The sequence below is a fragment of the Callospermophilus lateralis genome, chromosome 6, assembly GCF_048772815.1.
Source record: "Callospermophilus lateralis isolate mCalLat2 chromosome 6, mCalLat2.hap1, whole genome shotgun sequence".
Classification (NCBI taxonomy): domain Eukaryota; kingdom Metazoa; phylum Chordata; class Mammalia; order Rodentia; family Sciuridae; genus Callospermophilus; species Callospermophilus lateralis.
Window position 1 is genome coordinate 159,831,351 of NC_135310.1, and position 15,804 is coordinate 159,847,154.

General features: G+C 51.6%; 1 protein-coding gene across 1 annotated transcript in view; it reads left to right on the top strand.

The window, feature by feature from the left end:
* Scgn (secretagogin, EF-hand calcium binding protein) overlaps nt 1-14,907 on the top strand; it is a 34,189-nt gene extending 19,282 nt beyond the window's left edge. Inside the window, exons 7-11 of the mRNA XM_076857936.1 lie at nt 4,695-4,750; nt 7,696-7,741; nt 7,957-8,016; nt 9,401-9,469; nt 14,779-14,907. Of these exons, the coding sequence (XP_076714051.1) occupies nt 4,695-4,750; nt 7,696-7,741; nt 7,957-8,016; nt 9,401-9,469; nt 14,779-14,907 (360 nt within the window). The remainder of the gene's footprint in view (nt 1-4,694; nt 4,751-7,695; nt 7,742-7,956; nt 8,017-9,400; nt 9,470-14,778) is intronic.
* The last annotated feature ends 897 nt before the right edge of the window (nt 14,908-15,804 follow it).

A 15,804-nucleotide genomic window follows, 5' to 3' on the forward strand; every position in this document is an offset into this window, starting at 1 on the left:
CAAGGAGGAAGAGAGAGAGAGAGAGAGAGAGAGAGAGAGAGAGAGAGAGAGAGAGAGAGAGAGAGAGAGAGAGAGAGAGAGAGAGAGAGAGAGAGAGAGAGAGAGAGCAGGCCAGGGTCTGAGGACAAGGTACATCTGCAAAAGCATGCCCCAGTGACCGACCCTTCCCACCTGGCTCTGTCTCCTGAAGTCTCCACCAAGGGTGCCACCAACTGCCACTGGTCCTTTGCACTCCCCGTATCTCCACCAGGATATTCCTAGCTCCAGGTATGCACACGGCTTGCTCTTCCCTCAAAGGTCTCTTCTCACTGGAGCTTTCTATGACCACCGGCTCCAAGCTGAGCCCCCCGCCCCCAGCTGCTGCTCCACAGACTGCTCGATTTACATGGTAGAACAGTTATGTGGACTTTCATATGGAGTCGCATCACTGATTTGCCTGGTGCTGACCTTTTCCCCTCTCCAGAAGACCCTCTCCATGAGAGCGGGAGTCTTTGCTCCCTGAGCTGAACAGTGCCCGGCTCACGGTAGATGCTCAAAGTGTGGGTCCAATGAACAAAAGCACCGGTGAATGCGTATTTGTTGGATGAAGAAATGAGTGAATGGCAGATGCCACCGACGTGCTTAGGAACCTGTCAGACTGCAAACTCCTCTTCTCGGCCCTCAGAGCCCTCTGTGCTGGCCGTCCTCCCCCCACTTACCGGCACCCTCCTCCCAGTCGGACTCTGCAGGCAGCCCTCTTCCTGCACCTCCAGCTGAGCTCTGCACTGTGTCCACCTGCACCTTCCTCCCTTCCTCCCCCTCCTCCCAGCCTGCCGGAAGCCCCCTCTCCCGCCTCCGTCCTCCCCAGGGCCAGGTGCTCGCTCCATCCCCTGCTCTCGGAGGTCACAGGGATAACGCCAGTGTTGTTTGTCACCCTGCATTTCAGACCTGCATTTTGTCTCTGCTCTCCACTCCCAAGAGTGTGTGCCACCGTGGCAATTTCTGGGGATCTCTTGCAGTACCTGGCGAATCGTTAAACTGTTATTCTGTTGTAGGGACAAACGAGGCCAGGCACCCAAGACAGCCGGAAACCCTTTTATTTGGCTGCAGTCAGGTTCAGAGGGCACAGCTTTTGCTGTAATCAATCAATCCCCTGAACCCCAAGTTCAGGGAGTTTCAGAGTTTTATACCCAGCATGTAAGGGGAGGGGCTCAGAAGTTCACAGTCTGTAGAAGGTCACTAAAAGCAGCTTTTTCTTTCACTGTTCTGGGCAAGTTAACCCTTCAAGGATAACACCTGAGAAGGGGAGAGCTTCTTCTCCCCTCTCTTTCCTCCCCTGCCAGCTGTCACCATGGAGCCCAGTTGTAACTTATCTTAAAAATGTAGACATCTATCACATTTTGCATTTGCAAACACACTTCTACAAACTCCTAGGCTGGATACATGTTTGTGAAAAACAAGCAAAGAGGTGTCCAGCACCTGAACTGCCGATTTCCCCCAAACCACTGGCCAAGTGAAACAGAACATCAGGAAAATAGGGGGTTTACCCACGCTGAACTCTTGTCGAGACTCTTTTGCTTGTAGTCTTAAAATCAATTATGATGAAGATTTCTGGAGAAGCTTAGTTAAGATTTTTTGGGAAGGAGAGGGTTCCACTGCAATTCAGTAAATAACTGTAGACTAATAATAGAAGAAGGGGCTCTAAGTGCTCTTTGACACAATAATATGATAATTACCAGATAAAGATGATGATCTCTTTTTAAGGTTAGGAAAAAAAATTCTGTTAAGGACTGAAGTTTCAGTCTCCCTAGGAAAACTCAGGCCACTGAGCAGGAGGCGATACCCATGGCCTTTTCCCAAGGACAGAGAGGCATTTAGAAAAGCAAATGCCACATCTCTGTATTAATCTATGACGTCAGATGTTTTGTTTCATAACCAAACATGGAACAAAACAAACTCATAATGAGACATTCAGACTCCATGAAGCCCAGAGCCTGGTTTAACTGCAAGAGCTCTGGTGACAGACACATTGTGTTACCTTTCCGTCACTGTGACAAAACCACTGGGGCGGTCACCTTATAAAGAGGAAAGGCCTGCTCTGGCTTGTGGTTTCAGAGACTTCGGCCCATGGTGGCTTGGCCTTGTGTTTGGGCCTGTGGTGGCAGTACATCATGGCGGGGACACGCGGTACAGCAGGCCACCCACCTCGTGGCAACCAGGAAGCCAAGAGAGAAAGGAAGAGACTGGTGTCCTGAGACCCCTTGGGGCAGTCGCCCATGACCTAAGACCTTCCACTGGGCTCTACCTCTTGAAAGTCCCCCCACCCCTGCCAACAGTGTCACAGGCTGGAGACCAGGACTTTAGCGCATGGCCCTCAGGGGAACACTTCCCAACCATGGATGAGCTTAGACTTGCATCTTGCCAATTTCTCAGACAAATTTAATCTTTCTCAGCTTTGGTTGTCCTATTTGTGCCAGGCAGATATTTCTTACCTAAGAAGGATGTTGTGACTATGAAATGAAATGACATATAATATGTCAGAACTCAAATGGTCACTATTATTACAGCTCTAAAACTTAAGAGCTCTTATTATGCTCCAAACAAAGGGGCCAAATTCAAAATTCACCCAAATAGCGCAGAGTCCTGACGTCCCCCTGGGTCTGGTTGTCCCCCTGTGGTGGGCTGGCCCCAGGCTCCCTGTATCACATGCTTCAACTCACACCGTCAGGGCCTTGGAAACCGGAAGGACAGATCCCGGATACGTGTACCGTTCACCCCCACGTGCACACAGGGTGGAAATTCAGAAAGAGGCTTTCAAAAGAACTCGGTCCTTAAGAGGATCACGCGGCCCGCTCTCTGATGTTGAGCCTCATGGACATGAACTTGGTGTCCGCTCTTCCTCGGTCCGATTTTGAGTGAGGGGGCTTTCCCCATCTAGGTCAGCTCCCCGAGGAGTGGGCCCCGTCCTTACCAGTGAGCACTGGCTGAAAGCTCCTGCTGATCCAGCTCTCTGTTCAGATGGAGCCTCTCGTAGTGACAGTGACAGTGACCACTCTGGCAAAGGGTGTCACTGCTGGACTTCACTGGGCATGGTGTTCAGGAGACACCCCTGGACGTGTTCTGTGTACAGACGTATAAGGATATCCCTGGGCCTTTAGTAGATTCTGTAATGTACATTTTGGTGCCCAAGTTTTGGGAGCCTGGGCTTTCAAACCAAATACTAAAAATCCACTGGACTTGGAGCAGGAGGAAGGCTTTTTTAAAGAAAAATCTGTTGGATGTGCTTCCGGATGACCTTGCTGTCTCTTTTCCCCTGAGCGGCCTCCTCGTACTGTTGGGTTTAGAGATCTTCTGTGGCTTTAAAATGTTGTGAGAAAATTCACTCACATTTCAACTCGCTCCTGCCACCCGTGTCTCCTCTGTCCTGCCCGACTGACCAGCCTGCCCACCTGTGGTCAGGGCAGAAAGTACCAACCCTAGTGCCCTCGGGTCTACAGCGTGTCTGCTCTAATACTGCAGACGGGCTCCGTGGAGTCTCCCTGTGCAGAGAGAGGCTCAGCGCTGGCGCCTTCGTCTCCTAGGAAGGTGGGATTTCCTCACACCACAGGCGCTCTCGACAGGAGCCCCCTGGGCTGAGGTGCTGATGGGTCTGTTAGTCAGCTCTTCCATCACCGTGGCCAAAACGCATGATGAGGACGAGGCAGAGGAGGAAAGTTCGTTTTGACTCCTGGTTTCAGAGGTTCTGGGCTGGCTGACCCCACGGCTCTGGGCCCAGGTGAGGCAGAGCGTCATGGCGGAGGGCAGCAGGAGGAAAGCTGGTCGGGACACGGCAGCCAGGAAGCAGAGAGCTCTGTTCACCAGGGACAAGTACAGACCCCCAAGGGACATCCCAGTACCTGCTTCCTCCAGCCACACCTCCCTGCCTACCATCACTGCCCGATTAATGATCAGTGGATCAACCCGCTGATTAGGTCATGCCTCCCTGATCATTTTACCTCTGAATATTCTTGCGTTGTCTCACATGAGCTTTTGGGGACACCTTGTATCCAAACATAGCAGTGTGCTGTGTGGCTGCTGTGAAATGATTTCAGAAAACCCTGACTCAAACCAAGAAGCCAGGTCTCAAGCTTTAACCATCAGGCACAATACCACTTTGTCTGCTGGAAACGGGTGGTTCTTGCTGCCGTCCACCAAATAACCGCAGTTTTCCCCCTGAGCACAGATAGGACGACACCACTCAGCCCCTATGAGGTCGGGTGTGGCCGCAGACCTGCTCCAGATAATGAAATTTTAATGAGCAAGTGATTTGCCATTCTCTGTGTCTCTCTGCCTTGGTAACTGGGAATGTTGCCAGAGAGTAGCCCCTGCAAGTCCCAGACTGCAGACGTGGAGCCCCTGCAAGTCCCAGAGCGCAGATGGGGAGCCCCTGCCAGCCTTCCCGCCCCCCCCCCCACCCCGTGCCACTGAAGTCGGAGAACCTGCATGTGTTATGCCACACAGGTTTACCCACTCAGGGGCTAGTGCTCTGAGCCATCCCACACAGACCTGAGATGCAACTCGGTCTGTAGCAAAGATGAATTTCCCCCCAGGCAGAGGGATTCCCCCGCCAAACAGGCAAATATGTAATAGAAGGGCGAAATAGAAAAGCACTTGATGACTTTCAGAATGAACTGTTACAAGTATTTCTTGCAACTGTTTTTCCTTCTGCATTTCAGATGAAGATCTTTGACAAAAATAAAGATGGTCGGTTGGATCTTAATGACTTGGCAAGGTGAGTAGTGTGGAAGTGAGGTCACGGATTCAGAGACACCTTCCTAGGGGTCTGAGGACAACATGGACATGCTTTCAAAATGGGGGGTCAACGGTCACCTGGAGGGCAGAAGATGATGTGCTTCTTAACAAACAAACTCCTGTTTCTGAATCTTTGGGGGAGACAGATCCCTCTGTGAAGATAATGAAAGCCCTTTCCCTAAAAATGTACAACGAGTAACATTTTCATGAAATTTTGTGGATGGACGGGTCATGAGCAGATCCTGTCCTCAAAGATCAGACATTTACGGCCCCACATTGGGGCTGTGACCCCCCCCCAAAAAAAAAATCATCCTGAATCCATTCCCTGGCTTTTGGAATGTGAACAGTGGGCCCAGGACACGGCTGACAACTGAGCCAGACCAGTTATGTGCTCTGGTCCCAAGTGCTGGAGTGTCCTCCGTGGGACATCCAGGGCCTGAAGGGTAGACATGGAGGAGGACAGGATAAGAGCAGAAGTGACCGGATTACAAAGGTGCTGACTGTGAGCCTGGGACCGTGACGTGTGATTGGTGCCACTTTGCGTATCAGGCTGCTTTTCATTGCCATGTTGAAATACTTGAGGTAGGCTGCCTCGTAAAGAAAAGTGATTATTTAGCTCACTGTTTTGGAGGCTGGGGGTCCAAACAGCACATTATCGGCTCTGGCAGGGTCCCCCTGACCGTTTGACGTTGTGGTGGACGTGTGTGTGGATCTCCACGTCTGTGCGGACTCTTTCCTTCTTATAGTGCCACCAGGGTTCCATCAGGGGAGCGCCATTCAATTGAGCTCATCCAGTCACTTCCCAAAGACCCTCACCTCTAAACACCAGAGTTGGATTGCTTCCACCCTCCTAATACCACCAACGCAGATGTTGGGGGTCCACTCCTGCGGGAGTTGTACGTGGGGGACAACCCGGGTTAAAGCACAGCCGCGTGTTCTGTCAAGGCCAGCTGAGCCCAAACGACATGCAGCAGGTCCCTGAGCAGATGGCTAGAGTCACAGTCGTAGATCCAAGATACACAGAGTAACCACGACCCTACGGGCAGGAGCCATGACACCAGCGTTCCAGGGTCGGGCTGGATGGCCACAGCAGTGGGCAGCTTCTGGCCAGCTGGGAGGGAGGACTTCCAGGGACTGACGGCAGGTTTCAGAGACGAGGAGATATTGTGAGGCTGTCACAAGCAGGGCAGACTTCTGTCTCTTGGCACACGTCACCTGGGGCAGCTGTCTCTCCCTGGAAGCTGCTTGTGCCCTGTTTTGAGGAGTGTCTGTGAGGAGGAACACACCTGGAAGGATCTCCCCTCTAATGACCTGACACGGCTCCAGCACCTGGGTGGACTTCTGCCTGTGCCTCTCAGGGCGGTGGGGCCGCCTGAGTGTCCTCTCTGCCACTGCCCAGGCCCTCACCCTGATTTGGCCACTGGATGCAGAGGGGCAGAGCGTTTCTCCCAAAGGCCTGGGGCAGCAGGGTCGCAGCCCGCAGTCCTGACTCTGCCCCCGCTTCCCACTGATTCTCTTGGCCAACGTAAGCACGGCCCCTGTCCAGAAGAGGTCAGGCAGCCACGGGACACAGTCAGTCCTGGGAGGAAGGTGCCAAGGTCCAAAAGATTCCTTCAACACACGGCAGTCTGGTGAAAGGAGAGTTAATTAATCTATATTTTAATTTTTTATGTATGTATTTTTTTATGTGGTGCTAAGGACCGAACCCAGGGCTTCATGCATGTGAGGCAACCGCTGTACCACTGAGCGACAACCCAGCCCCAAAGGAGAGTCCAAGCCTCGTCACTCCTTCAGCAATGCTTGCCTCTCCTGGGCATTTAGGACAGATGGACTCACACGGGGCACTGTTTTTCAGATCTCCTTCTGGCATTTGGCACAACATTTCCAAGGCTCTTCTGACTTGTAGCATGACCCAGTCTACATTTCTTTTTAGGGTCTACTAATATTCCAGTATGTACATACTCCATGTTCCCATCCATTACTCCATGACTTGGGGTGTTTCCTCTTTTTAGATATTAGGAGTGTCACTAACCACCAGTGTTTCTGTACAAGCTTTTGTGTGAATACACGTCTTAATTCTCTTCATTTTATTCCTGTGAGTGGGATTTTGGTTCATATGGTAATTCTATAATTCTATGATAAACTGCCCAATGGAAACACCAATTCCACATCATCTCAATCACTATAGATTTGGAGCAAGGATCTAAAGTGGGATTCTCCAATTTTGTTCTTATTTTCAAGTTGGTTTTGCTTATTCTGGGTCTTCTGCATGTTCTGATGAATTTTAGGATCAGATTGTCAATTTCTGCAAAAAAAAAAAAAACCCAAAACTCAGATTCTGTCTTTTAAAAGAGATAGAAAAACAAAGTTACACACAAAAATTACGTTTCTGCTTTTCCACTTGTGTATGTAGTTACCTCTGCGGCGGCCAGTTTGTCCTTTCACCATGTGGATTCATGTTTCTGACGGGCGTCTCTCATTTTCGCGTGACTCCCAGTGTTTCCTGAGGGCTGTGTGCACACCACTCATGGATCTTACCGACATCAGTCTCTGTGTGTGTGTTTTCTAGAATAAGCATTTCCTGGATTGCTACAAGAATTTGGTTCTTTTCCAGAGTTTTGAAAATGTAATTGTTTCTTTCCAGTTTTCTCTTTGCTTTTATGGAGAGAGGATTTTAATGAGCCCACACTCTGCCACTTCCTACCACAGGGAAAGTTTGAAGTCCCTCCAGGGCAGTACTGACGTCCATGGGTCTCTCCGTCCGTCCCTTTACCTGTTCCCGCGAGGCGGGATCCTGAAGGCCCAGCACCGCGCTGTTCTGCTGGCTTCCCGGGAAGCCGCGGAGTCGTTCCTCATGTCAGAGGTGTGGAAAGAGTGAGAGCTGATGGAGCTTCATGTGGATTTTATTTTATTTTTTCCCCTCAGAATCCTGGCTCTCCAGGAAAACTTCCTTCTGCAATTTAAAATGGACGTGAGTATGCCTTTCCCTAGGTTGTGCCCTGTTCCTCTGCACCGTGGGGAGGGAGAGAGGAGGGGAGGCAGGCGTTGGTCCTTCTTTTAGCTTATTTAGACACCGACGAGGCTCAGAGTGGAATCAGCGACCTTGAGGGTCACTACTGGAGGTTGTAGAGGTGCCCAGGGCCAGGAGGACCAGGCTGGACTGACTGGACGCTTCCTCCATCACAGGCCTGCTCCACGGAGGAGAGGAAGAGGGACTTCGAGAAAATCTTCGCCCACTATGACGTGGTAAGTGTCTCCCTGCCTGCGCTGGCCTCCGTGTGGGCACATCCTACCCACATTCCTGAACTCACGTGGCCAGTGGCCATCCCACACGTGTGTTCTGAGGCCGGGTACCTGCTGCTCCTCTAGGGGATGTCCAAGAGCTACGTATAAATGGGCCAGAGCATGTTTACAGTTGGAGGGGGGTGAAACCACAGTGTCTTTGTTTTTTTGCTTTCATCGGAATTAAGAAAGTTTCTCCTTTCTGTGTGACTAAAAGCCCATTTATGATCATATGTTCATAAAAACCTACCAACAAACCTCCCCATGTCCAACCCGAGGACACGGAGGCAAGGCTGCACCTAGTTGGCATAAGAGCGGTTTCTCTCTCCAGGACCAACTGTGTGGCCATGTTTTGGGGAGAGAGCAGCAGTCTAAAGCGCCAGGTGCAGTTAGGAGACGGCCTTCTCGAGGACCAGCAGGTGACAGAGAAGGAAGAAGGCAAACAGCAAACCGGGAAGGCGCAGGCAGCATCCCCCGGCACCAACCCGGCTGGACGTCTGTGCTCTGTTCCGAGGGGAAGAGCATCAGGGTCAAGGCCCAGGCTGGCAGGGCCCCAGTCTCCTTAGGGCCTAGCAGACGGTGATCTGGGGACGGGCTTCCTCACCTCATCGGCCTCCGGGAGCCGTGTTCTGTTCTCTGTAAAGGCAGAGGGTAAAGACAATGTACTTCCTACCCAGTGCAGTCGCCGTGTTTGTAGTGCTCGGAAAACACAAGGCATGGAATTTCCAAAATCGTATATTAGAAGCTCAGGATTAAGGAAATGTGAAGAGAATGGACACTTTGCTATCGCTGGGATGTTAGAGAACAGATATTTTAATGTTTTGTATTTAATAGACACCCATGTTTACATGAGTTATAAAAAGGGTAGGAAAAAATAGTCTTATCTATAGATCAACTGACCATTATAATGTGTTCATTCAGTATAGGCTCCCTTGATTCACTCTCTGTGTTTCCATAATTACCAAGCCCCTGCTCAGTCATAAAATGAAATTTTAAAATGTCAACCTATCCTTCAAAGGGTCAATAGGGTGTGCAGTTGCAGCAGTCTGAATTGAAGATTGGAGTTTGGAAGAGAAGCAGCCAGTGAATTTCACACGGATGCTGTTTTCAAGAGCCTCAAGGACCCAGACCTGCTGCTTCTCACGTGGCGACAGGGAGCTGTCTGTAGGGAATTCCTCCAGTGCATGGGAACATCACGTTCTACGGAAGGACATATGTTGGATCAGGCCATTTCTAGATCAGTTTATGGCTACAGAGGAACACCCACTTGGTCTCCTCACCCACTTCATTCTTGAACCTTTTAACTTAAGAAAATGCTGTTGGGTGATTAGATTTTTTTATCTTTCAGAGTAAAACTGGAGCCCTGGAAGGCCCGGAGGTGGATGGTTTTGTCAAAGACATGATGGAGCTGGTCCAGGTGATGTCCCAAGGCTGTGGGGGCGGATCCCGTCAGGGATAGGGTTACTGTTTTGATTGATTCCGTCTTTCACTGTGGGGGTGAGACAGAAGGTTAATGCCAGAGAGAAAACTCTAGAGATGTAGTCTATTTGAGAATCTTTAAGAGTCTGTGAAACTCAAGAGACCTCCTCACTTTCTTAAGATTGAATTCAACTCACATGAAGTTTTTATAGAAACATCTTTTTGCTTTACCCAAATAACTCAGTATTACTGTATATTTCACTATTTTATTTTTCAATTGCAGAAGATCACTTCTAACTCCCCAGACTTATTAGAATAACTAAAATAGAAACAAAATTTAATTTCATATAACAAATCTCATAGTTGGGATTGTAGATTTTTTTCACCAAGGGGTTTCTTTCATACCTAGCAATTAACAAGCATTTTTTTTGAGTCCCAGAGGGTTGATTGGCTGCATAATCTGCATAAGCAGATGATTTCCAACTCCTTTTCCAAGGGACTGTTCAGAGAATGGATTCAGCAGTCTGTACCCAAGGCCCTTTTTTTGAGGTTTATTTGGTATACAATGTATCCTTGTTGGTTCAGATAGCTACAAATTAGAATAACAATTATCAATCACCTTTGAAGCCCCCGAGTTCTTTGCATCTTATTTAAACTATGGAGCCTTGAAACAGAAAAGTGTTCAGATGATCAATTTTTGCACAAGTCTCCAGGAGGTCCACACCCTGGCACTCAGCGGGCCCAGGCCGTTCTCTCTTCTGTTGGTCGGGATGACTGGGCTCCTTCTGTGAGGCCTGACTCGTGTCCGTCCTGCCTGGCTGGTCCCTTCCTCTTCTTTCCCCCTTGACCTCTTTTCCCTGGTGGTGACACTGAGGGCTCTTGCACCACCAGAGCTACCGCCGGGCCCCTGTGTGGTATTCCCCTCTGCTTTGGCTGCTGGAGGAAAACCCCATTCTTCTCATTATCTGTTTACGAGATGATGTGACCGGAACCAAGTCCTCACTGGTGGGACGTTAAAGATGCCTGCACCAGGAAGGGCCAGCTGGGGCTTTCATTTGCTTTTGATGGGATGCGTGGGCTGTGAGCCTGGCTTGGAGGGTGCCCTCTCCCAAACTGACTCTTCATCCATACAATAGGCGCAAGAGTATCTGATTCCCGAGTTTTCATGATGACGAGGAATAATGTAAACACCTGTCACAGTCCCTGGGTGACAGTCAGACTTCCCAAAACAATCGGCTCATTTCAACAAAGCAGCTGGAATCTCTGGAGCTCATTTATGAGCTTGAGAACAGTTAACACTCTCGAGAGCTCCAGAGATTCCAGCTTCAATGACTGTAAAACTCTCTGCATATTGTAGAAAACTATTGGAAATAAAGGAAGAAACGAGTTAAGTAGTCGAGAGACTCTAGGCCAGGGATTCAGGTTCTAGGCTGAGTGTTCTGGGTCCCAGGCCGTGATGGGCAAGGTGACCTTGGCAAGTCATTTAGCATCTCCAAACCTCAGTTTCCTCAGGCAGAAGATGGGAATCACCACAGATTCCACCTCCATAGGGTTGACATGAAGATTATAGAGGAAAACCTGCATAAAGCAGTTAATGTTGTGCTATTTCACTGTTATCTAGAATAATAAGCCGTTACTGAGAGATCAGTAAATTAGCCGTTATAAAGGTCTCACAAATTGATCTGGAAGCTGTTAGCTTGTATAGCTTTAGTTGTAGCTTTTGACCTTTGCTATTTCTGATTTTTCTAAGAGAAAGGCCAGATATCTATATCTATATTTCTTCTCAAAAATCACCACTTTTCAGCCTGGATAATCTTCATGATTTTCAAAGATGCTGCCCTTGAGTCCCTCACTGTCTGGCAATGATTTCCAAAGGCCCAAAGGCAAAGGTGGAAGTAAGACTCAACTCAGATACGGAAGAGACATATTTTTTTTTCCCCCAGAGAGAATTAAAGAGAAGGGAAAACTTGTAGCTCACAGAGCAGTCACAGTTATAGGAACAGAAGCCGGGGTGGGGTGTGGGCACCTGCGTGGCTGCAGCTGGCCCCATGACAGCACATGGGGGAAAGGCTGGAGATGGGTGTGCAGGATGAGTGAACCTGTGCTGGACAGGCCGGGCTGCTATCTCCGCTCTGGGCTTCCTGGGCGCCCGTCAGGCCAGCGGCAGCCCCTCAGCTCCCTCCTCATGAGGAGGCTGTTTGTAATCTCAGAGGGGCTCCCCGAACTCAGTGTGTTTCCACATCATCTGTTTTTCTCTGCTGTGGACAGGAGGGGACGTCACCCGACCTAGAGACCTGAGTCTAACATGCACCTCACCTAAGAGCTACCCTGAGCACGAAAGTGCCTTTCATGTTTAGTTTATAAAGGTGACCCATACACCACTGGAGGTTGGACCCTGGGGACTAGGGGAGCAGTGGACACTGAGGGAGGTGGAACCAGGGGACTAGGGGAGCAGTGGACACTGGGGGAGGTGGAACCAGGGGACTAAGGGAGCAGTGGTCACTGGGGGAGGTGGAACCAGGGGACTAGGGGAGCAGTGGACACTGGAGGAGGTGGAACCAGGGGACTAAGGGAGCAGTGGTCACTGGGGGAGGTGGAACCAGGGGACTAGGGGAGCAGTGGACACTGGGGGAGGTGGAACCAGGGGACTAGGGGAGCAGTGGTAGAAATTGAGGCATTGGACCCTGGGGACTAGGGGAGCAGTGGTCACTGGGGGTTGGACCTGGGGACTAGGGGAGTTGTGGACCTGGGGGTGTTGGGCCTTGGGGACTAGGGGAGCAGTGGACCCTGGGGGTTGGACCTGGGAACTAGGGGAGCAGTGGACACTGGGGGTTGGACCTGGGGACTAGGGGAGCAGTGGACACTAGGGGTTGGACCTGGGGACTAGGGGAGCAGTGGACACTGGGTTTGGCAGGAGTGCTCATTATTTTAGAGAATCGGAGTGCACAGGAAAGGAAGTGGTCTGATAAGTGTACGAAGGCCACTGAAGGACAGAGTCATCAGTGATTCTGTTGATCTGATTATGAGTGCTCCTACTGTGGGGGAGAGGCCGGTCCCGATGTCCCCCACTTCCCAGGATTCAAGGGGTCATTTGGCCTTTCTTCAATCAGTGATCCCAGATCCACCCCTGCTTCCTCATGGGGTGGATGAGGAGGGCCGTGGAAGATTGTGGTTCTGCCTGAGTGTGAATCCTGGTTCAGTGTGACAACTGGGGACAACCCTGAGCTCGTTCCCTCCTCTGCACAGTAGGGATGAAGGTGGACACAGCCTCATGGGCTGTTCTGAACATGGGGTTAATGTGTGTAGAGCCCCTGTGTTGGGAACCCTGAGGGCTCCTGTTGGCAACTTGCTGTTAAAACTGTTTCCAAGACCAGGGTCCCAACAGCCTCAGGTGAAGGGTCTCCCCTGATCCGTGGACTTCTGAGCAGTAACATTCCAGTCTCTGACTCACAGTGGGATGCCCGCTTTAAAACAGAACTCAAAAGGCCCAAGGACAGGTCCCCGGGTCCTCACCCACCACCCAGTCACACAGAGGTACCTTCCACTTGCCTCAGGGAGATAGCAACTTGGCAGGAAACAAGTCCATGATTCTCTTTTTTATTGGCAGTGCTGGGGCTCGCACTCAGGGTCTCGCACACTCTGGGCCAGCACTCTGTCTCTGAGCCATGTGTCCAGCCTGATATCCTTCAATTAGAAAAATCAAACTTAAAATAATTTGAACGAGGCTAGTACATTGCAAATTAATTCAGGCTATCACATAAATGACTCCCATGAGTCTTCTAAAGGTGAGCATTCGCCCAAAGGACACTGGGCAGGGTGCCACAGACCAGAGGAAAAGCTGTCGCAAGGTCACTTACGGAGCTAAAGTCAAACATCCCAAAGGAGCTCACCACACGGGGCCTGAGTGCAGGTTGCTGTTTGGGGACTCAGAGCCATCTCCTGGGGACACTCGTATCCCTGCCTCCTACTGATACCCAGGGAAGCATCCCTTGTGTGCCCCAATCAAGACCCTCTTGACAAGGGTCCCATCTGGGTCTCACAGGGCACCTTTGACAGAGGAGCGGAGTGGGCCAGATGATCTGCTCCCAGGCTCCCTCTCCTCCTGATGTCCCCTGAAGCCCTCCCCAGGCTGTGGGTCTGGTCTCCCGCTCTGCCAGCTGACTCCTGGTGTCTGCTGTTCTCTCCCCTCCTCCCTACTTAAAACCTGCTATCAGGGACAGTTTGGGTGTCAGTCACTTACCCTGCTGGAAAGTGCAAGTGGGCGTGTCCGCATGCGCCCTCTGGTTAAGGAGCAGGAGTTCTTGATCCCTAGTCCCCAGAGTCCAACCCCCCAATCTCTCCTCCTGAGGTTGATTTTAGAGGCCCTCCCATCCAGGAAACCTTGGGGGCAGGGATGAGGTGGGGAGCTCTTCCCAGGACCCCTATCAAGTCCTGCAGGCACAAAACCACTGGGAAACCCAGGGCTTGGCTGGGCTTCTGCTGGGCTGGGTCTCCCTTCTCTCTGGACACTGACTTTTAATTTAGATTCCTGGCCATCCCCACAGCGGTCCTTCAGGAGAACAGTGCAACAGGGAATGAGCTCTTCACTGGGGTCAGAGGCCGTGGGGTGACGGATGAGACCCAGCCTCCAGCCGGGCAGGACCTTTGCTCTCCCTGAGCCTCTGTCTCCCAATCTGTAAAAGGGGTGTGATTGTCTCCCTCCCAGCCTTGCTGTGAGGGCCAAGAGAAACATGCACCTGGGGAAGAGCACTGGGTTCCAGCATTGCTTGACCTTCTCCGACCTTCGAGCGGAGACTTTCCCTAGTGGACACGCATCCCGACTCCTTTTTTAGCCCTGGAAACATCCTTCAGAGTAAGTCTCTGTCCCTAGCTCAACATGAAATGTAAAGCACTGGATCTCATCCTCCTCAGCCCTTCTTTCAACTAGAGGCACAAAGCCTCCCACAGGGAGTTAGCAGAACATGGCTCCACTCTCCAGGCCAGGAGGAGCTTTCTGTGATGCCGGTTCTCTGCTTCCAGCAAAGTCTCTTTATCATGATTGCTCATGAGACAGACTTCCCATGAGAAAGCCATTTAGAAATACAAGTCTTTTTCTTTCTTTTCTTTTCTTTTTTTTTGCCTGGGTGGACAGGCTGAGGAATGAAGCCGCTGGAGAGGACTTTTCTCTAGCAGTGCCGGCTGGGGTGAGGGGACACTCGGCTCTGAAGCTCCCAGACGGAGGGTGCCGGCTGGGTGATCAGGGAGGGCACTGTGGGTGGAGCTGCCCCTGGACCTTGCCTGTTGACCTGCCCCTTTTGTCCTCCGCAGCCCAGCATCAGCGGGGTGGACCTTGATAAGTTCCGGGAGATTCTCTTGCGTCACTGTGATGTGAACAAGGATGGAAAGATCCAGAAGTCGGAGCTGGCTCTGTGTCTTGGGCTAAAAATCAGCCCCTGATCTCCACCCAGCTCCACCTTTGCCTGCGTGTCCCTCTGTGCTCCTGCTGTTGAAGTTGTCCCTGTGCTTTGCTGCTGGGGACTCAGGGCCGACTTCTCCCCCACGCGTGGCGCTCTTGGTGAGGGTGGGGAAGGCCCTCCTTCCTCTCCAGAAGCCCCCGCGCAGTGCTGCTTGGTGTTGCTTTGCCCTGGAGCCTGGGCCAGCCTGCTGGTCTGCTCTGCTCGTCCCTCCCAGGTCTGGATGGCTGGGGCCACAGGGCCGGTCATCTCCTGCTCTCTTCCTCTGGGCTTTCTGCCGAGTCGGCCTAGTGTGTGGCACCCGCTCTGTAGAGATCTCTGTGTGAATAAATCTGCAATTGAAAACAAGGTGTCCTGGTCGTCGCTTTTGTGCCATGGCCCCTCGAAGTGCTCCTCTGATGGGCTGTGGACAGAAGCACCTGTTTACCTGGGTCGGGGCAGCGTCCCGAAGGAGCCCGCTGACCCCAGTGAGCGGGCCTGAAGGCGGAAGCTGCCAAGGAGCACCTTTCACTGGGTGGGGAGACCAGGAGGCGCATCCTGGGTTTCTGCCCGCGTGCTGGGTGAGCAGGCCTGGGCAGGCAGTAGGACTACAAAGGAAGCTGGAGAAGGACTCCCAGGTGGCTCAAGCACCTGTCCCCCACCCCTGCCGTCCAGCAGCGTCCCTGGTGAGTCTGGAGCACAGAGGCTTCTCTGCTGCCCGGTTCTTCCCGTGGGCCCCTGTGCATGCTCTGGCCTTCCGGCAGCTCTGCCACTTCACTCTGGAGCTCAGACTTGTCCCCGTGAGAGGTCCCCAGGGGGAAGAGGGGAGGAGAGATGGCTGTGGGGGGACCCTGCTTTCCTCTGACTCAACACTTCACTTCCCAGGGCAACATCCCGGCCT